General features: G+C 36.8%; 1 protein-coding gene across 2 annotated transcripts in view; it reads left to right on the top strand.

Annotated features, from left to right (window-relative positions):
- Positions 1-22055, top strand: part of KIDINS220 (kinase D interacting substrate 220) — a 74884-nt gene that overhangs the window by 47892 nt on the left and 4937 nt on the right. The window contains exons 23-27 of one of the 2 annotated variants that reach the window (XM_066179887.1): positions 4851-5029; positions 8116-8342; positions 12484-12594; positions 19742-19888; positions 21681-21779. In XM_066179887.1, coding sequence (XP_066035984.1) covers positions 4851-5029; positions 8116-8342; positions 12484-12594; positions 19742-19888; positions 21681-21779 — 763 coding nt within the window. The remainder of the gene's footprint in view (positions 1-4850; positions 5030-8115; positions 8343-12483; positions 12595-19741; positions 19889-21680; positions 21780-22055) is intronic. The other variant, XM_066179889.1, reaches the window with a different exon arrangement.

Genomic DNA, 22055 nt, shown 5'->3' with positions numbered 1-22055 from the left:
GGGACTTGAATTTTTGTCTACATAGATATATCAAACTATAGCTTTCTCTTTTTTTGGTCTTTATAAAGATAAAATGTTTATTCCCTTATGTTATATTATTGAGTGTGTGATGACTTTTTATTCCAGTCTTTATATGAATGGGCGTATAAGCAAATGTTCTTCTTCAGTGTCCAAATGACCTGTTGCAGTTCTCAGTTTGAGAGAGAATATTTGCAGCGCAGTTGCTGATATGTTGGTAGTACTGCAAAGTTCCTGGAGCAATTTGTGTGAGAGCTTTTAATGCTGTCACTATATTGACCAGACATGAGAAGAGTAGGATAAGTAACTTCAGTGCAAAGCACAGTATTAGTAGGATTTGTTTATTAGATGTTAGAGATCAGACGTCTAATTCACAGACTATTAAGCATCAAAATTTCATATTGCATTCCATAGTGACCAAGATTTTCTAGTTTTGTGTTTCTCAATATCTAACCTCTAGAATTTTTTTCCCTCATTTTTAATGACAGATTATTTCATTATTTAAGCAACATTTTTGACTTGTACTATATTGAGAGGAAAAAATTAAAAAGCACATGATAGATAAAACATGACATGCTTTCATGCTCATGCCTTCTGTTGCTCCATTATTTAATAGCAATTAATTAAGTCATTTGCTTTTTATGAAGTGAAAAAGTTAAATGACTCTTGTCCTCTCAGTTGCTTGCTCCTATAAAACACATGAAGAAAAAAAAAATTAGGTGTGCCAAGATAAATTTGAAGCATTTATTTGTTTTCACCTTCAGGGAGAGAGGTTTGGAAAGAGGGAGAATGGCCCTTTGGGATATGAGGGCTTGTAAAGAAGTCAACCTTCCACCAGTGTGGAAACAGCAGGGCAGGCTGCTCCATTAAGGAGGGTGAGCTGGGAGCTGAGGAGGGCAGCAGGGCAGGCCTGGCATTGTGAGCAGGGAGAGCAATCCCTCAGAAGCCAAACGGGGAAAGCGGAGCAGGTTCAGTGACGGTAACCAGGGATGGCAAACAGCCCTGTGGTGTGTAGCCACAGGGCACAGATCAAGGCAGGAAGTTAAGCCTGTGGTCAAGGTCAAGACCAAAGGTGTGTAGATGTAGCTCGGGGGAGGACCAAGGGCAAAGGTCTGAGCTTAAAAGCTGTTCTTAACTCAGGCAAGAGAGCCCTGCAGTGATCACAGCTCTTGTCCCCACAGCCTGGTTACTCAGCAACACTGTGTCAGAGCCAGCCTTGAGCACCTGCCCCAAAACCCTTGGCTGGGGGAAGAGGTGGGTAAATCCTGTTCGCAAATTCCAGGGCCTGACATAACTGATGGCACAGGTAGTGTGGGCACCTCCAGTGCAGCCTCCAGTGCAGATGAAGGTGGTTGATTTTGGCTGTTGCCATTTTGCCACCACCTAGCAGGGTAGTGGAGGTGGTCAATAGGTGCAACAGCTTATCGCCTTCCTCTGAGCTATGCTGGCAGCATTCAGTGCTGAACACACTGTCAGACCATGGTGGTTATTTTTCTAAGTCTGACATAGAAGTACAAGGTGAGCATAATTAGAACAAATTCGAATCTAATTTATAGTCTTTCGAATGAAAGATAAGATGATGTGCCTCTGTGTACTTGCACTAAGTTATCTGTATTTGAAGAGAAAGCCAGAAATAATTCATCATTATTGCAATATAACTTACTCCACAATGAAAGCAGTTTTTAATTTCAGCTGCTCATGGGAAAGGGATGTGAAGAGCAGTGGAATGAATTTTTAAGGTTCACTTCAATCAAAGAAATGTTTTGTTATAGCTTCATTCCTTCTAAATTCAAGTAGTTTCTTCTGGAAACAGACAGTTTGTAACACTGACACTTTTTGATGTTTCTGATTTAAAAAATAATTCTTTTGCCTTAGGAATCTAGCTCCAAAATGAGAATAGCGTGTTCACAGTGCTTTATTTTTAGATCTGCATGCTTATATTTTAGAAAAAGTAACTCCTAAAGTGCTTTAAATGCTAACCTTTTATTTTTTTATCTGAGAAGTGCAGGCACGTATGGTTTTTGTGGCTCTTTGCCAAAAGATTATAATTTACATAAATATTTCTTTCAAAGGCATAGTTTAAGACATTGAGCTCAGGAGGTTAGAATAGAGACTTCAATCTGCACACCAGCAGTGGGCTATTGGCTTCTGAACAGTAGCTTTGTTCATCGTATTCAGAACACTGTTCACATTCAGACTTAAGTAGAGCTGGCATTAAAAATCAGCTAATTTGTTTCATGTGATTCATCAGCTGTGTGTTTTATTTAAATCTATGTCACATTCCCTTTTGGCTTTTTATTTTGTAGATTGAAGTGTTGAAGTAGGCCACTCTTTAACTCTTCAGTTCCTGACTCGAAAAGTTACTTAATTTTTACTTTTCCAATGTTGAACTCCTGTCTAAAGTACTAACAGTAAATATATGTAATGAATATATATAAGTAAAGTGTGCATTAAGGATCTTGGGGTTTTTTTACCGTCTGATGTTTGATGTAAAGCATATACGTTTACAGTCAGTTTAGTTGTATTTTTATATAAGGCTAAATAGAGCAACCCAAGGTAGTAGCTAAATAGTAGTGAAAAATACGAATTTCTCACATTCTGTGGAGTATACAAGTTTTACTTTCATACTGCCAATGTTCTTACTTTTTCTTTTGGCCCTTCACTCCTTGAGGTTAGGACTACTTTCAGCTTCTATTAGATTTCTTTAAACTGCCAAAGAATGAATTGTTCCCATTATTTGAAATTGCAACCTTTGAGTGTCAAGTTTGTCTTCTCACAGAAGCACCACCTTTTATTCTCTTAAGGCTGGAGTCTCTGAAGTCCTACATACACTGAGCTTCCCTAAAGTGGATAATCCAGCTGCCATCTGGACAATGTCTCATAACCATTTGCAGAATCAGAACTTTCGTTAGAATAGGCTACATTTGCTTTTATGCTTTTTATTTGTTACATTTTTCTTGTCCTATAAAGTAACCTCTCACTGTGAATGAAGTTAATCACAGACACTGTTTATGACAGCAGGTATGGCAGTATTCTTCATCTGTTAGATACATGGTCCATTGTTTTCTGGTAAAATTTATAGGAATTTGTTAATTCTACTCTTAGTATGTGGCAAGAATGTTATAAGAGATCAGACTGAAAGATTAACACAGCTGAAGTACATTTTTAATGCAATGGAGTTGCACTTACTTCAAGCATGTAGCATTGGTTCTCAATTCTTTTATTTTTCTTAACATTAAATGCTAAGTATTCTGTGTAAATCTGCCACTTTTGTCTCTAGAATAATCCCATGGTACATAAAATTCTACTCTCTATGGAGGACCTAAAAATAAAGATTAAAAAAGATTATTGCTTTTAAAAAGCAGACAAATTGTGAAATAGGATACGATTGTTCAGCTAATGGTAGACTTAGTTCATTAGCTCTATTAAAAATACAATTCAATTACAACCACTTGAGGGTTTCTTTTAAGTGTTTGTTTTTTTCTTTTCAAAGACACAATGTGAGTTTGAATTTATTTAATGTAAGAGATTCCTGGTGTACTGATGATTTACTGAGTGTGCATGAGTCTTCTTTCTCCCTTCCCATGCATGCATCACTGCACTCATTTCCCCCATGACAGTATTGGCTTACCTTAGCTCTTTTAGTTGTCCAGTAGTCGGAAGGTCACTTACACTTTCTTTGTTCTATGCTACCTTCTTCTTTTAAGCAAGTTACAGTAGCTCACAGAGCAGCCAACATATCTATGCTGTTCCCCTTTATCATGGAGTTGTAGTCTTAACATGTCTTTGAAAAGAGCCATTGAAAAATCATAATTAATTTTATATTTATATAAAGGCTTTTTTTGTTTTTTTATCCTCATATTTTTTTCTGTTTTTCCTTTATGTGCAATGTGGTTACTTCATTGGTATCCATATAGAGTGGTGTCATAGTCACTTCACAGCCATTACAATAACTATGTTCACCATTCTCAGTGCATTCTTTCACTGTTTACATTTTTATTATGCTGGGTGTGAGAAATACTTCTTCATTTTAGTAATCTTTAATTTAGATTATCATTCCTCATTTGATAATGGATACCTGTACTATGAGATGAAACATCAAATAAGATAGGTCCATCTAAACCACAATGTCAGCCTCCACCACTTGCTTGGTAGGAGCTTTTCATAAACTTCCACAAGACTTAACATTTAATCCTTCTACTTGTTCCTTCCTGAAACTCCCCTTTATACTAGTGCTTACCAAATCCCCACTGTTGCTTGACAATAGTAATAATGCATGAACAGTCCCTTACATTGATCATGTCTCATGGTTTTGTTGTTTTCATTTGTTTGTGGCTTTTTCTTAGAAGGTGAACTGCTTGAAAGCAGGTGGTTGCTTCCCACTTTTTACAATGGATACGCAGTTAGATTTTGATCAACTTCTAAGATGCCTGTTTCTGTTACAAAAACGTTAGTTTAAAAATGAGATTGTTTTTCCCATGGAATTTCTGAATTGGGTATAGGAATTTAAATAGATATTTGGGGTAAAAGTTCACAAATGTTAACTTCCCCTTACTTTGGATTTGACATTACTGATGTATGGCTTCTTTGACATTTCTCTGAAACATACCATTAGATCAGATTGTTCAGCAGTTTGAGGTTTTTTGCATATTAGAAAACATTACATTGATCTTTCTGCAGACAGTGCAGCTCTTAAAGGGTTCTCTTATTTTTCAGAGAACAGGGAGGATGGGTGCAAGTGTACTAGTATTTCACCCTAGAATTTTAACTTTATAAACTGAAGTCATACTCTAGTAAGTACGGTTTATGATGTATCTAATTTCACCCCCCAGAATTTCAAAGAATATTCCTACAACTAAAGATGTTGAACCTCTACTTGAAATTGATGCAGATATACGGAACTTTGAAGTATTTTTATCTTCACGAACACCTGTCCTTGTTGCACGTGATGTAAGAACCTTTTTGCCTTGTACAGTCAACTTGGATCCCAAGCTACGAGAAATCATTGCAGGCAAGTATGCTTTCAAATAAATGAAAAATGAGAAATCTATTATTTATTTTAAGTAGAGCTACTTGGCATGTCACACAGAACACTCATTTATTCATCAAATCATACCTTCAGATTGTCTGATTTGACTTCAGTAAGAAGCCATTCAATTTCATTTAATAGTTTTGCTGTAACATCCAGACCATCCTAGACTAAAACTTCTCTTTTGGAGAGCAAAGTCCACTGCTCTTGCTTTGCAAAACGCTTTAGGAGATGGAGGAAACCAATACACACAGTGGTATTTTAGTAGAAGAGATGCAAGTTGACTTCAGGTCTTGGTTGACAGTTTTGCAAATATATCTTAAACTCTGTAGAAATGAAGTCAGTGAAACAAAGTCTTCTCCAGGCTGAAGAACCCCAATTCTGTCAGCCTTTCCTACTAGGAGAGTTGTTCCTCAGAATCTTGTAATGGCTTAGGTTGGAAGGGACCTTAAAGATGATCTAGTTCCAACCTCCCTGCCATGTGCAGGGACACCTCTCACTAGACCTGGTTACTCAGAACCCCATTCAACCTGGTCTTGAACACTTCCAGTGTTGGTGCATCCATAAGTACTCTGGTTAGCCTGCTCCAGTACCTCACCAACTTCATGGTAAAGAATTTCTTCCTAACATCTAACCTAAACCTACTCTCAGTTTGAAGCCATTCCCCCTTGCCTTGTCACTATATATTCCTGTAAATAGTCTTTTCTCCACCTTTCTAGTTGACTCCCTGCAGGTGCTCGAAGGCTGCAATTAGGTCACCCCAAAGCCTTCTCTCTGAAAAATCCCAATTCTCTCAGCCTTTCCTGATAGGAGACATGTTCCATCCCTCATCAGTCATATTTGTAGCCTCCTCTGGACTTGCTCAAACACATTGTTGTCTTTCCTGTGCTGGGGATCCCAGAGCTGGATGCAGCACTGCAGGTGGGGTCTCAGCAGGGCAGAGCAGAGGGGCAGAATCTCCTCCCTCACCTGCTGCCCACGCTGCCTTTGGATGCAGCCAGGACACGTTTGACTTTCTGGGCGACAAGGGAGCATGGCTGGGTCGTGTCCAGCCTTTCATCTACCAGCACCCCTGAGTCCTTCTCAGCAGGGCTCCTCTGCATCTGTTCATCCCCCAGCGTGTAGTTTTACTGAGGGTTGACCTAACCTAGATGATCTTATTAAACCTCATAAGATTCCCATAGGTCCACCTCTTGAGCTTGTCCAGGTCCCTCTGGATGGCATCCCATCCCTCAGGTGTGTCAACTGCACCAGTCAGCTTGGTGTCATCTGCAGACTGGCTGAGGATGCACTCATCCCTTCATTAGTGTCATTAATGCAGAAATTAAATAACACTGGTCCCAGTATGGACCCAAGGGATGCCACTGTTCACTGATGTCTGTCGGGACTCTGAGCCATTCACCACTACCCTCTGGATGTCATTGTTCTCACCCAATTTCTTATCAGTGTAACAGTCTATCCATCAAAAGCATCTCCAATATAGAGGGAAGGATGCTGTGGGGGACTGCATGAAAAGCTGTGTAGAAGTCCATATAAATCTGTAGCCCTTCCCTTGTCCACTGATGCAGTCACTCCATCACAGAAGGCCACAAGGTTGCTTATGCAGGACTTCGCTGTTGCTGGCTGTCTTGAATCACCTCTGTTTTCCAGGTGCCTTAGCAAAACTGCTCAGAGAATCTGGTCCATCATCTTCAGAGGCACAGAGGTGAGGCTGACAGGCTGCTAGTTCCTGGGGTCCTCCTTGCTACTGTTTTGAAGAATTTGCAATCTCTCCATCTCTTGATATAGAGGGCAACCTCTCCTTCCCTCCTTCCTCTCCTGTCCCTTTTCAGCAGCCTGCAGCCATCAATAGTTGCACTCCTGTCATAGGATTCATCCACCAGGTTTCTGGAATGGCAGCCAGGTCATGGCTTTCTGGCAGCATGGTGGCTTCCAGCGCCTCCTGCTAGTTGCCCACTCTGTGTGCACTGGGTGGAGGCACCTCAGCTGGGCTGTCAGCTATGTCACCTTCTTAGAGGAACACCCTTTAATTCCTTTGAAATATTTCAGTGATGTTTTCCTGTTGGCTTCTGTTACCTCTGGACTTCCTTGCTGGTCTCCATACAACTTTCAGTAGAGAAATTATTGCTGATGTCCAACATGAATGTCCCCTGGCACAGGTGCCTTTTGCCTGTTGTGGGGAGAATACAGGGTCCCCATGATCTTGGCTTTTTTTTCTGGTGGCTGTTCTGTCTCAGGAAGGCCAGAGTATGATTCCAGCAGTCTCTGTCCTCTGACTCTCTCATGCTTCTTAATCTTTCTGCTTACTTACTTAACTCTGCCACCAGGCTGGACCAGGGTTGTCTGCCTGATCATACCTCACACAGCTCTTGTCCCTACTGCCATCTGACAGTGGTGACATGCTCTGGCGCCTCCCCACAGCCTGAGACCTGGATGGGAGCTCTGTCTGCGTTGTCCCATTCCTGGTGAGTGCAGATGACTAAGTTGTGCCTCGTGGATGCCATATCTGAGCTCCTTCTGAGAAGATGATGACCATCAAGGGGCACTCACCTCTTGGGTAGGGTGACTACACCCTTCCTGCACCCCTGAACACACAAATTCCCTGGGCTGAAGTTTGTTGGGGGCCTTTGTTTCTTTGGCAACTCCCAGATCCTCTGTAGTGCCTCCTGTGAGAGCACTGACAGCCCCTGGTGGATTATAAGAGGCCCCTCTGTGCTGAGATTTGTCACTCTGCTGTGGTACAGACCAGCCGTGGAGCAGCTTCTCTTGGGGAGTGACTGTTAGGTTCCCTTATGCCACATTTAAAAAGAACATCTAAATGTTTAGAGAAATTTAATGTGCTACATAAGTTTATTTAATAAACCTAACTTTCCTAAAGGCTCCTGTGTAGATATGTTCATCAAGGGAAATCAGCCAAATCCAGCTGAAATTTGACCTCCTTGATGTTCTACCTGATGAGTTCTGATTGGAGTTAAATATACAGAAATGTACTGTAGTGAATTGGCAAACAAAAAAAATTCCAAATGCTTCAAGTAAAATCTCTTTCTTGTTACCAATTTATTTTTCAGATGTTCGTGCTGCAAGAGATCAGATGAATATTGGAGGACTTCCTTATCCCACCTTGCCTTTACATGAGGCACCTGCTAGAACAACATCTCTGTTCAGTCAGCCTTCCTCAGCTTGCTCTTCTACAACCTCTTTCAATGGGCCTTTCAACAGTGGAGTTTTATCCCCACAGCCTCACAGCAGTTACTATAGTGGTATGACAGGACCTCAGCATCCATTTTACAATCGGGTAAATAATCGAGATCCAATTAACATTCTTCTGATTTAGTCTGGTAATACTGCAGATGTCATCTATTAAATATTAAAATACCCATGCAAGTTTTATTTAGGAGTGGAGAAAAGTCCAAAAGCTGACAAATTTTGCAGTAATGTTCAGTCACTGTTGTCTGGGGAAGAAACATGGTAAACGGCATCAGAAAAACAAGTTACAATGGGGAAAAAACAATTTTGAGACACTGCTCAGTTTTAGAGTATTGCAGGGTTTTTTGTTTGGTTTTCTTTTTTCTTTTGGGTGGGGGGGTAAACTGTGTTCAGTTGTTCACATGCTCACAGACATTGAAAGGGAACCCATATGTTTTGGTGACTTGTTAAAACATACAGAAACTCAAGTGGGGAGATAGACTATGATGTCTGTATGTCTGTCTTCCCTTTTGTCTCTTTTTAAAGTTATTCCATGATCTTTTCCCTAACCTGGTGTTGTACTAGTTTAAAGGAATTAACATGAATTGCTTAAAATATACATTTTTGAGCTATTTGTGGGCCTCAGAAAACATAGTCCTGGCAATGGCTCACGTGAAAATTGAATGAAGTGCTTTACTATATAGTCAAAGAGAGTCTAAGCTTTCTGTTTTTGTGGGATGTGTTCAGTATTTTTAAACTTTATTTTTCACTTTTTCTGCAGTACTATAATGAAAAAACCCCAAAGAGCTGATATAAGTCATAGCTTACTTCTGTATACAGGAAATAGCCTCAACATTAAGTAGATTTGACTGTAGATAAACATATAACCTAGTAAGGTGAAAAGTAAATTGAGTTATTCCTAAATCAGTGTTTGTTAACCAAGGCAAAAAAAAATGTATATGTAGGCCAGAACTTTTAAAGTTATCTATTCTAAAATTATTCTTATATACCTTCAAAAATTCTTACATACCTTCAAGACAGTGACAGTATGCTGTTTTGTTGAAAATAACATAACATATATTTTGAAGTAGTCCACCACTGATGAATGCTTGGCACATGAATATTTATGCCGATACTAACTCAGATTAGTCCAAGCGGCTGTTTCATTGGAAGCTTTCATTCACTGGAGCCCTGTTTTTGTCTCTGTTTTGCCCTGTTTTGTGTTACTGTACATGACAAGGTTTAAAGTCAGGGGTGATAAACTGTTGAAACCTGTATGGGGGTTTTTGGCTCCAATAAACATTAGGGAAACAATTATTGATGAGTCATAAGCTGGTCTTACAAAGAGTTTATTTGTTCATTTGTGTTAAGGCTTACAGGTGTGCTTACTTTTTTGCCTGGTGAAGACTAAAATACTTCAATTTTCACCTTTCTCACTGGAATTTTATACTGCCCTTCTAAAGTATAATTGTTTTTATTGTGTCACTTAATAAATATTGTCAGAGAACTGTATTCATTACTTTGAACTCATAAAGGTACTGTCATGAACACCACATACTGAGATAAGTGATGAGAAGCTTTTAAAAGTAGAAAATTCATCCTGAAAAACTGTTTCCTTCAGCATTTTCAATCATATTTAATTTCTCAGGGTTTTGTAAAAATGGTGTTTAATAAAAAGAATAGCAACTGAAGAATAGATTCTCCCCAGTAGAAGTTTCCAAGAGAGGTCCTGGATACTGGTGTGACACAACACAGTGGATTCAAATACTTCTGTGGAAATGGCTGGATTTTATTCAAAAACACCTTCAGTTCTGGGGATATGTGCTATACCCAGTAAATGGTTCCTGTCCTGTTGTCTTTAAGCATTCATTTATGCTTAAGAAAAACCCCCTTGAGCTGTTGGGGAAAATACTCCACAATTTTTTGGAAAATACATATTTTTTTATTATGCATGATTCTTCTTTTTCCTTTAGATTCCCCTGTGTTATGGACCTGGAACTTCCAGTGACGTAATCCTTTAATTTTTGATTTAAAACCCAGTTCTCCCTCTGGTTAGCTGTAAAGGGAAGATTATAGTCCCATTTAGAAGCTCTTCAATTTAGCACTCTGACTCTCAGTATAGGGCTAAGCTGGACATGTACCATTTACCACTGTCTCGTGGCCTTGGCTGAAAGCTGAATTCAAGTTCAGCTTCTCAAAATTCTTGCTCTCATGGATCATTGTGGAGATGATGTTTCTTACAGGGGAGGTCAGAGCAGTAGGCAAGTCTAATTGGGATTTCCTGGATGGAAATAAGAAATTATGGTTTGTGAGTAGTTTTTTTTGTTTTTTTTTGTTTTTTTTTTTACAGAAGAGGAGGAAATCCTTTGATATCTTGAAAAAATGATGTTTTGCTACATCCATTAAGCTTTGTAGGCTATCTGCAGACTTGAAGAGCAACTTTGCACTGGTTTATGCCCAATATATATCTATATTGATCTCCTGTTCTCATGATACATGTATTGTCCTTCAAAAGAAGTAGTGCTTGGCCTGTAATGGAGAATTAATCCCACAATTGGGAAACAGTGGAGTATAACTTGATTAGAAGTTATGAGAGGGTTGTGGCATAATTGCCTTAGTGGACAGGTTTTTTTCCATTGCTTTGTAGTTTGATATCATGCAACCAGCAAGCTCCCTGTGTGTTTCAGAGAAGAGGCTCTGCAGTGAGAGCCAGGCACTTGAATGCAGTTTGCTCGTTAAGCATTTCATGCTTGGGGGTTTTCCACATGGTTTAAGCTGTTAGTGGAAAGCTGAAGCATTAAATTATTCTGTGGTATTTTCTGGAAATTAATCTCTCTTTTAAAAAAAGGTTTGTATTATTTGTAGAACATGCCTTATGACAGTGGAATAGTTTTAATTCAGTAAACTTTCCCGCATCATTCTATAAGAGGCAAATAATATAAGGCAAAGGCTAGGTAACCAAACCTCCCCATTTAGACTAATGGTTACAGTGAATATTGTGTAACTTCATATGGTGGAAGAGCATATGAAATTTTTATGGTAATTGTGTGAAGGTGCTCAGAATCTACCTCTAGCAGCTAAGAATATGGAACCATTTTTATTTTCCATAAAGAACTCGAAGTTGTAGCATATGCTCTCTACATAAATGATATACTCAGAAATTAAACTTGAATTTCTCAGTTCATTTAGAGCTGCTTCTGAATACAGAAGTTTTTAAGTCCTTATTGGCAGATCTAAAGTGGAATATTTCAACAAATTTTACTCTTTCCTCATGGATTCTCCCTTGAGTCATAGAATTATTTACTCTATACTGAATTTGGTGCTGTAGACTAATCTTGTCATGTGCAGAAACACAAATCAGATAATATATTCTCTTCTAAAGTACCTAGATAACACAATTTTGAAAATGCTACACATTTAAACATTAGAAATCAGCAATACAGCCATTGTTTTGAGATTTCTTTTAGGTTTTTATTGTTTTTTGTTGGTTTTTACTTGTTTTTGTTTTGGGTTGGTTTTTTTTTGTTTGTTTGTTTTTTTTTTTTTAATTTTGGGAGTTCTATTAAGAACTGGGCAGTGAGTTGAAAGCAATGAGTGCTGTAATTCTGTTTTTCCTTAAGTCTAAATTAACACTGTCCCTTTGTATTGAACAATATGCATTAATGTATTTCCAGCAAAACAAAGCTCCAACACTGTCTGCTATAAGCACGTTTATAAAATCTAGTGTTTGTGGAAGCCCCCTGGTTGGGTGCCATAAATATGGGAAGTTCTAGGGATGCTATGATGTATCACACTTTTTGTTTATTTGGTACAATTGTCTTGGCTATTATGAATGACTCAAAGTTCTACTGAGCATCTGATTTTTAGTTTAGAAGGTCAGAGAATGAAATTGTCAGAATTATTGTTAAATTATCCTTTTCCCATATTGAAAACAGATGTTAGAGTGTAGCTACCAAGACCATTCTGAGTCTGTTCCTCCAGAAAACTATAGCAGAGCACCCATTGGCTATGAGAAAAAAAAGGGGGTCATTTGCTGAGGGATTTTGAAGAACTCCATCCAGAGCTTTTGATTGAATTCTGTTCAATGGTTCAATGCAAAAAGTAAAGAAAGCTATTAGTAATTGCTCTTTTTTACTTTATGAAACTCAACTAGAGGATGTGTTTTGTTGTAATGATTTTTATTTTATTATTACATTTTGATTTGTGTAATTGTTTGTCCCTTTTTTGTTACACCTTTTTTTTTTCCATAGCCATTCTTTGCCCCATATCTTTACATGCCAAGGTATTACCCTGGCAGTTCTCATCTCATCTCACGTCCACCACTAAAAACGAGTTTGTCCAGAGATCAGAACAATGGCCTAGTAAGTATTTTGAAGGGTAATTCAAATACTAACCTAAACAATAAATATAATGAGTAATGAAAATGAAGGTAATTAATGATTCTCTGTTAGACAAGTATAAGCTTTATATTATAAATATTTTAAGCAAAGGTATTTTTGACATGTAATGTAAATGTATTTTGTTTTGACTTTAGAAATTCCTTACAGAGGAAAACCGATTCTAGCATCCATGTATAAAGAAGCATCCATGTATAAAGATTAAAGGAGAATGACCTGTGATACTGACAAAAAATGCATTAATGAAAATGCCAACTGTATTGTAGTAGCAAAATAGATGGAGTGATATAAGAAAATGAGTGCTACTTATAAATTGATGTTTAATTTTTTTAGTAATACAAATTCTTTGTATCTGGAGAAGATAAAATTACATCCTTTAGTGTTGTAAAGAAGGCTAGAAACTGGAAGATCTGAAAGAATGTTAAAAGAAATATTTTTAATATTTAAGGAAAACAAAATACATTTATCTTAAGTATTTTTGCAAGTATATATAATTCAATTTTACCCATTAGAAGGGCAAAACTAGCAGACCTTTCTAGCTTCCTATAGAATAATAAATTTCCTTTTTAACAGTATTTATTTTGCTGACAGATGGCTGTTCAAATGGAATTATGAACTAAGGAAAGATAAAGTAAAAGCCTCACTTGTTGGTCGCTTTAATTCTAGGATATTGATACAATGAGCAGGGCTGTTAAAAGGTGGTAAAAGATTTAATCACATATATAAAACAAATGTATTTCTATTGAATTATGTATTATTATGAGATCATTCTCATTCACTGTTTACTTCATAATTTTTGTTGAGCCCTTGATCATTTTTACCCAAACCATAATATTTTGTTGTTGTTAGGATGTTATCAAGGAGGATGCTGATGAGGGGCTTCCTTCACCCACAGACCCCTCAATGGTAAATGAGTAGTCATGTGGTGTGGAAATTTTAGCATCTCATTGCTTTTTCAGCAGTAATGAGTCTGCATTAATCATAACTGCAGTTCACTAACACTGCATCAGTGGCTTTGGTGGGCAAATAGAGTAGTTGAAAACTAATGTAGTTCGTGAATGAATTTAAAAGCTAATATTTCACTTGTAAGATGTATTCTATTTTCCCCTGTAGTTTTCCCCTTGCCTTTCTCAGTAGCTGTGGTGAGCTTTCAGTGAAGTCTCGTGGTAGCTAAACAGAGTGTAGAATGACAGCTGGTCATTCAGTGCTTAAGTTTTAGAAGTAATTGTGTTGTTCTGCTTCAGTCAACTCTCTCGCCTGAACCCTGCTTCTTTAGTTGGTGACATAAAGCTATTGCAGGTAACACAGTATAAGGCAGCTCTGATAGAAATGGAAAAATAAAACATTGCTGGTCATAGGTTTATTCTTGAGTCAGAATGTTAACAGTTACCTTTTCTATGTCTTGTTTTGTTTTATCCTAAGTATTCATACTTGGGGTGTGAGTTTTATGGTATGTGTTTTAACTCTAATTACGGTAATCCAGATTTGTACCAAACAAAAAGTTTAATGTGACTGTCATGATTCTCTTAATATTTGCTGCCTATAGTTGTTGGCAACAGTTACAGTTTGATTGCATTTACTTTTTCTTTTAGTGTATCATTGCAAAAATGTCTTTCTACTATTGTGCAGTGAAAAAAATCAAACCCCACACAAATTCCAAACTGTACATAACTTTCACTGAGAAACCATGTATGTGCATATATGTTACTCTCCCAAGTAATTTGCTACCTTGTGTGAAGGGATGACTTTGGAATAATTCTGGAAATGCAATCCTTGTGTTTGATTCCTTATGTCAGTATCCCATTCTTTTCCCAGACCTTTGATACTTGTCAGTGCAAGGAGAATTAAGGATTTTCTCAAAAGTATTAGCATGTTGGCTGAAGAGTGTGTGTCCCTGTGAGTGTGAGAAGGGACACAAGCCTGGAAAAGTGGGATTTAGTCTTGGGACAAAGTAGTAAATGTGTTCCAGCAGCAGAACTGGAACTGGGGGCTCTTCTGCTTGCTGCTGAGAGTGTATCTTAATGCACATTTAGGTGCAGCTTCAAACAGCAGTTTAAAAGACTCCTATAAAAAGAAACTTCCTGTGAGATAATGATAATGAAAGATTTTGTTAGATTTGTTTTAAAATTTAATTTATACTATTGTGAGTCTGCAGTGCAGCGTATCAGATCATATACTTTTTTAAGACTTAGCAATATTTAACCTATGGTGTAAATCTAAAACTTGGAATTTTTTTTAAAGTCTCTTGGGAGGTTGACAAGAAAGTTGTTAGTCAGGATATGATATGCGATGTCTTATCAGGGTTTCGTCTACTCTAAATCCACTTTTTCTGTCAACTTTATTGAATTTTCTATGAAAGGAAACAATATTATATTTGTGTTATGTGCTACGATTATCTGTAGATGATGGGTACAACAATTTCATCCAGCTATTTAGGTAGCTCTTAATTGATGGGTCGTTGCTACTGTATAAGTGATCCAATTTATTAAATGGTTTGGTGCACGCAAAGTAATTAAATAAACTAAAAAAAATCTGCACAAAGTAGTTAATGAACACCAAGATGTATAATTGGTTTGGTGATTGAAAACAAGAGGAGCATGTAGAATCAAAATTGTCTTTCATGCTAAACTGGCAAAGAGCCAGGAATGTTGCAACTCCTGTGTAAAATAGAGAATAATCATTGTTTTGAATGTTTGAGTCATAACAGGGCAAAAAACCAGGATTACTCAGGAGTATATTTTTTTTTTCATGCAGATCATAATTTCTGTTTATTTCATGAGTTGACAGAGCTGTGTGGAGGCTGTTACATGATCTAGTTATGGGTCTGTTGATCTTGTCAGTCTGATGTTGGAGTGACCAAATTCTGGAATTTCAGACCATCATCATTAGTCTCATAACGGCTGTATAAGTCTAGGTTAGCTTAGGAGAAATCAGGAATATTTTGAGTATAGTCATCCTGTATCAAGAATTTTACTTCATCCACCTTAGATTCTGTTGCTGATGATAAAACTTGTCTATCTCAAACCATAGTTTACTGTTCTTTGCTGAATGGATCAAAACATAGATGTCAAACTGGTAAGTTGACCAAATACCGTTTATTTAGTTGTATGAGCCTGAAGGCACATTGTAAATTTTAGGTTATCATCTTGAATCACTAATGAAAATAGTCTTAAGATGCCAGCCTTTGACATCTGTGATGGAGACAAACATGCATTTCTGCTGCTTTTACTGTATAAATGCTTATTTCTGAATAACTTCAAAAATTTCTAGAGTTCTAGACTCTTTTGAAGAGTTTGTAGGTGTATTGCAGTGTTACCAGTCATGGAATGCTAACCTGTAGTGGTTCACAGAATCCCTTTTTTATGTTAGGAATCAAGCTAGCATTAGCAGTGCTTATCTGTCATAAACTTGGTTTTGTGCTTTGGTTTGCATTGTTAATTTTGACTTCTTAGGAAGTAGCTTGTTCCCATGTAATTAGTTTGTTTAAATACATTTTTTCATACTGCACTGAATATATAATCCCTTAAGATGTAGTATGTGTGCTTTGAATGAGGACTAACGTGGCCCAGAGCATGTAGTATAGATAAACATAGAGTACTTCTTAAGAAAGTACTTTTCAAAAGTTTGAGCATGAATGAAAATGTATGTCCTGGGAGTTTTCTTATGGATTTTCCAGTGCTTTTGTGAAGCGTTTTTGTGCTTTGAATATTTTTGCTCAGAATAAATAACTTTTCTATTCTGTGGGTGGTGCTGGTTTGTTTCTGGAGCTTTTTCAGGGGGGTGGGGGCGAGGGGAGTTGGCAGATTTTGTTAGATAGAAGTTTGAAAAGTTATTTGAGGTACATTGGTAGTCTAATGTGATCTTGAAATGGCCTTTTCATTAAAAGGAGGATTTCTGTTAGAAACATAATTTAAAACCTTTGTGTAAAACAGAATTTAGCAAGTGTTTTTTTCACAAATGCAAACCAGAATAGTCTGCTCATAAAGATAGTGTTTGTATGGCATATCCTAAGTGTATATTTTGAAGACATATTTTTAAAGTTTCATCACATTCTGAAAATATCCTATGTCTATCCTAACCCTGATTTCCTCTGTTTACTTCAAAGCATGTTCTCTGTATGTTCAACCTTTGTGATATCACTTTAAGCTGTTGTTTCTTTTAATTCTGTTTTGTCCTTTCCTCAAAGCTGTGTAAGTCTGAGTTAAACAAAAACAGACAGGTACAGCCACTTTCTGTGAATTCGCATTCACTTGTTTCAGAGTCATTCCAGAAGCTATCATACTGGTGCTTCATGCTGGGCTGTCTGTAAACTAATGCTCATTACTAGCCTTGAGGTTTGTTTTGACAAGCTGCTTTTAGCTTTTGCATGGCAAATACTTTTCAGGCTAATGTTCTCTAAGCATCTCTAACAAAACCACTAAGGCTGAAAAATGTGTCAGTTTAAGTACAGTTTTAATTCACTTACATGATGACAATATCCCTAAAGCTATTACATTACTTATTCTTCAGAGAGTGCTTTTCATAAAGAATGATTTGGATTAATGTGCATGTATTTCAAACAGTTCACACTTTAACAAAAATAGTCTAAATATTTCAGCTTTTACGTATCTTTTTTATACACTCAAAGTAAAGTTTCTAAACTAGGTGTTAATGCATGCAGAAAGAATTACTTGTCGTTGGTTGTTAGAAAAATATTTTGATCTGAATGAGAATCTGTCAAATTAGAAGTGTTTAAAACTTTTCTTCATTTATTTCTGGGTATATCATAGATAATGTATTAAAAGATTCTGAGAACAAAGGCAATTGCTAACACATGTTGCTTAGGGATCATTTATTTTAGTGGTGCCACAATGTAATTTTGGCTATAACAGTTTCTTTTAATTGATAAACCTTCTTTCAAAAAAATAATTAAGATTTAAATTAACTTAGTATGTTGTCTTTGTTGATGTTTTATCTAACTCATGCCAATAGTAAATAGTGTGTTTATGAGGAAATAATGGATAAAGCTGGTATTCTGAAGAAAGACACACAGTGATTTCTTAAAGAGGAAAATTAAAGATGTACATAAAAGAAGTATATGATAACTAGATTATGGGTAAAGCTTCATTCTGTCATTTTCATCATTTTGATGATTGGCTTGTATCCTTGACATGATACAGATTTTAGATGTGCTAAAAATCAGACTAAATTAAGACCTAAAATTTGCCCTTTATGTGCCTATATGATAACTAATTAGGTATTGTGGGCACCTAATTAGGGAGACATTGCAGAATCTGAAAAGTAGTGGCATGTCCTCTAAAGGATTACCAAGACCTAGTTGAGTGCCTAGACTCAACTAGAGTGCCTAGAAGTGGAACTAAAATGTTTAATTTTTCTGCAGTAATTTAGGTAGATTGCCTTCCCAGAAAATGGGATATATCTTTTGTTTTTTTATTATTCAGTTGACATGATGTTAAAAAATTAGAAACGGTTAAAGAAACAAAGGTTGGTGCCCCAGCTATTTCAAGGCATGTGAACTGCCAGATTCAAATTCCCCACAACTTCCCAGTAGTGTTCCCAAATGAAGCTGATAGTTAGACAGTTTAAAGTCCATTTCAAGGACATCTGGTGGAGAACTTTGGGGGAATTACATGTCATATCATCTAAACTTGGAAACTCAGAGTAGCTTGGGTGGGGATTGTGCCGAGCTCCTCAGATCAGGATATCTTTGATAACAATAAATTAGAAATAACTCTGAGGTAGTAAATAATGGGGTTTTGGATTGCTGCCTTGGAATTACTAGTTGAATAAATTTTTTGTAAATATCCTGGTTTAGGTAATTCAGATAAGGTTGATGGCATTCTTTGTGATAACTCTTGGTTTTCACAAGCAATATAGTGGGATCTAGTAATTTTTATTAAATCTGAAAGATTCAGTACCTTCAAAGTAATTAAATAAAAGTGGGAGACGATATTACAACTCCAAAACCAGTCTTCATTGGTGATTGAAGAATATAATAAAACTTGATTAACTGAATAGTCAAAATGCACTTTTACATCCCAGGGTTTGTGCATGTGATGATGACCTCTGAAGCTTAGAAGCTCTTTTGCATCCTCCCAAAATGAACTGTTTGGTGCACAGTCTACATTGCTGAACCCAAAACTCTGTGTACAGATAAAGGGAGGGTGCAACCTCCCTCACAAGTAGAGAGCATATAAGTATTTTCTAACTGATAGAACTGATGCTGAATTTGGTTTTAGGAATTTGGATTCACTAGTGTAACTGTGTATAGGTTCCCATCCAGGGGGAACGTGTTTTTTTTTTAAAGGACACACTACCTTAATATGTCTACCCACAGATGCATTTGTTTTCCACCCTTTCTTTGAAATTCGTAGAAGCTAGCAGAAATAACAGGACAACTCTTGTGTTACAGAGCTGAATTATAAATAGTTTCTACGTAAATCTTGCCGAAGTTTAAGGTACATGAAGCATCCTCGTAGTATCTTGTAGGGCATTTGCAGTGCTGCTGTTTCAGTACTGTGGTACACAGCCTCTTGGCTGATTTTGCATAAATAGAGCTGAAGGAACCTTTGGAAAATGCACAGATATTGTTAAAATTACCCAATTAATGCAAATAGTTGAGGAGTTATCTTTGTTCTGAGTGTCTTTGAGTTTTAGGTCATCTTTGTCTGATAATAAACCAGGACTTTTTAAGACAGAAAAATCTAATGTATCTGCATTAATTGAGCAAAACCCCCAAACATTGCAAAACCAAACTAACTTCTAAAGTTAGGGGAAAACTTGTGAGTAAAACTGCATTGTAAATTGATTAACCTGTACTTAATATTTCTGATCTTTATGTTTCTTTTCTTAAAATTATGTAAGAGGGTTATTTTATCACAAAAGCAGGACTCAAGATGCTGGGGTTTTTTCTCCTATAAATGCATATAATGAATGTTTCCCAATATATAGATATTCTGATAGTAATTAAAAATGCCTGTGCATTCTTATTCTCATCTCTTAATTTTAAAATGTAGTTGAACACAGCTCGATTTGTGTTAGTGTGTATTGTGAATTTCTGGTTGTACTGAGTACTGGAACAAGTCTTATGTGCACGTTTTCTCACTTACAGGGAGCAGGAGCAGGCCCAGGGTCAGCCACAGGAGTATCACATGTGTCTCTGAGCACAATGAGTGTGGAAGCTGTGTGTGAGAAGCTAAAGCAGATAGATGGTCTGGACCAAAGCATGCTACCTCAGTACTCTGCAACTATAAAAAAGGTATCACTTTTCATTAATGTGTTTAGTTCCTAAACATGGAGATACACAAGGGAAGGAAAATATTTAGTTGCCTCTTTTCTTGAAAATGTTAATTTAAACACATCAGATGTTAAAATAACATCCTAAGTTCTGTGCATGACAAGTTTGGAGGACATTTTAATACAAGCATTCTTTTTTCAAAGAAAATGCTCGCTGTTGGAAAGGACAAACAGTCAGAAATACAAATGCTGATGAGACTGGTTATTCTGAGAAAAGAAGCAAGAAAAATGTTTTCAAAATTGCCATGTGTAATAAAAAAAATAAAAAGGATTGCAAATGTGTTCTATATCTAGGTAGCAATATCCCTTTCTTTTTTCTCTGAAAAATTGGCCCATCTCTCCTGTTGTAAATAAGTGGTGAAGATGCTTCCATTTCTTTATCACAGTCCATGTCTATTTGCTTCAGAAAGAGATCACTGTATGTTTTTCTGCCTTTCCTCTTTTCTGTGACAGCTACATAAACACGGAATTATTTTTTGCTCTTTAACTTTTCTGTCACCATTCTGTGTGCTCTTTTTTTACAAAGAAAGAAGGGAAAAATATGAAGGTTGTCATTAGTCAGTGTTTCTGCTGAGCTCACTTTGTCCTGGAACCTATCTTATCTAAATAATATGGAAAGGATGTTGATTCAAGGATTATTATGACAGGTTTATCATAGGAAGCTTCAGCAAAGTTACTTAAAGCAAGAAGTAGGATGTTAGATTGCAGGTCATTAAGTGAAGCTGCAAGAAATTTCACTTGCTTCCGTTGCTCCAGAGTGCAAAAAGAATGTGCTCATCAGTTATCTCTAATGATATTCCTCTTATTTATATTCTTGCATTTCTTACAAGGGATATCATGTAAAAAGAAGGATGAAAATGGCTCAGCCTGGTCTTTTTCCTGGTTTGACTAAGACCGCCTGCTGGGATATGGGAGCAAAACCATTGAGATCCCTCGGTATAAGCAGTGCTGTCATTTTGGGTCTTCTGTTTTCTGGCTGCTCTCCTAAGACATCATTCCTCTTTTACATTCTGTCCATACACTGATACGTGTTATAAAGTGAAATACCTCTTGTTGTTATGTAATGAAAATGATTCTGTGCTGAATTTGGTGCTTTTGGAAGTTAAGCACTATATAAACATGCCAAATGTAAGGAATCACCTTTCTAGAATATGGATGTTGTTTAAACACTTCTGTGTGGATCTCTGATTGATGATGAGCATTAGAAAGAAGTTAATCTTCTATCCCTGGGTATTTCTGATGATGGGAGGAATCTAAGCCTGTTTTATGTAGAGAGGGAACTTAATGAAGGTAGTACTTGATCTTAGATGCCTCAAGCCAGGGGTCAGATGCTGCCTGGAACTTCATTGTCAGATTATCTTCAAATGCTTGGGTGTCTGCAGTCCATTTGTGTTCTGAGTTGGAGAAATTTAAGCAGATTAATGTGGGTTATTGTCCCTGAAATTTTCCACCACTTAGGTGTTGTTTCCTTATGTCTGTATATAGGACATGATCATATTTCCTTTCATTTTTAATGGGTTTAATATTTCCATGTTTTTTCCATGACACGTAGGTGTTTTCTTGTACGTCAGCAATCATCACTTTATACACTTCCATAAAAACACATGGTTATTATATGGAATTTGACTTAATAGTGACTTTGGGAAATTTCACTAGTAGTCTGCATCCAGCTTTACCTCTACCTTTTTAGTCTGTTACTGCCATTCCATAAGTCTTGTATCCACTATTTACATTATTTAGTTTTATTGTTTTAGGCAAATATAAATGGCCGTGTCTTGGCTCAGTGCAACATCGATGAACTGAAAAAAGAAATGAATATGAATTTTGGTGACTGGCACCTGTTCAGGAGCATGGTAAGACCTAATGTTCAGTGTTCAGGTCATCATAAATTAGTCTTTTTCAATATGAATCTTTTTTTCTTTCTGGTTGCTTTCTTTAAGTGTGTAGTATTGTCTTAAAGCATGAATGCATCTGCTATTTTGTTACTTTGTCTTTTTGTCTTAAGCACTAATGAATAACTGTTTGCCTATGGATTTGCATCTTGATTGTGAACTCTGAAGTTTGGCCTTTTTTGGGGGGATCTGTTTTTTCCTGTATAGGTTCTCTTTTCAAATTTGCCAATTTTAATG

The sequence above is a fragment of the Chamaea fasciata genome, unplaced genomic scaffold (genome assembly GCF_029207755.1).
Source record: "Chamaea fasciata isolate MVZ Bird 193981 ecotype frontalis unplaced genomic scaffold, bChaFas1.0.hap1 SCAF_3, whole genome shotgun sequence".
Classification (NCBI taxonomy): domain Eukaryota; kingdom Metazoa; phylum Chordata; class Aves; order Passeriformes; family Sylviidae; genus Chamaea; species Chamaea fasciata.
Note: the sequence above shows the minus strand (reverse complement) of the source record. Positions and strands in the feature narration are given on the sequence as shown.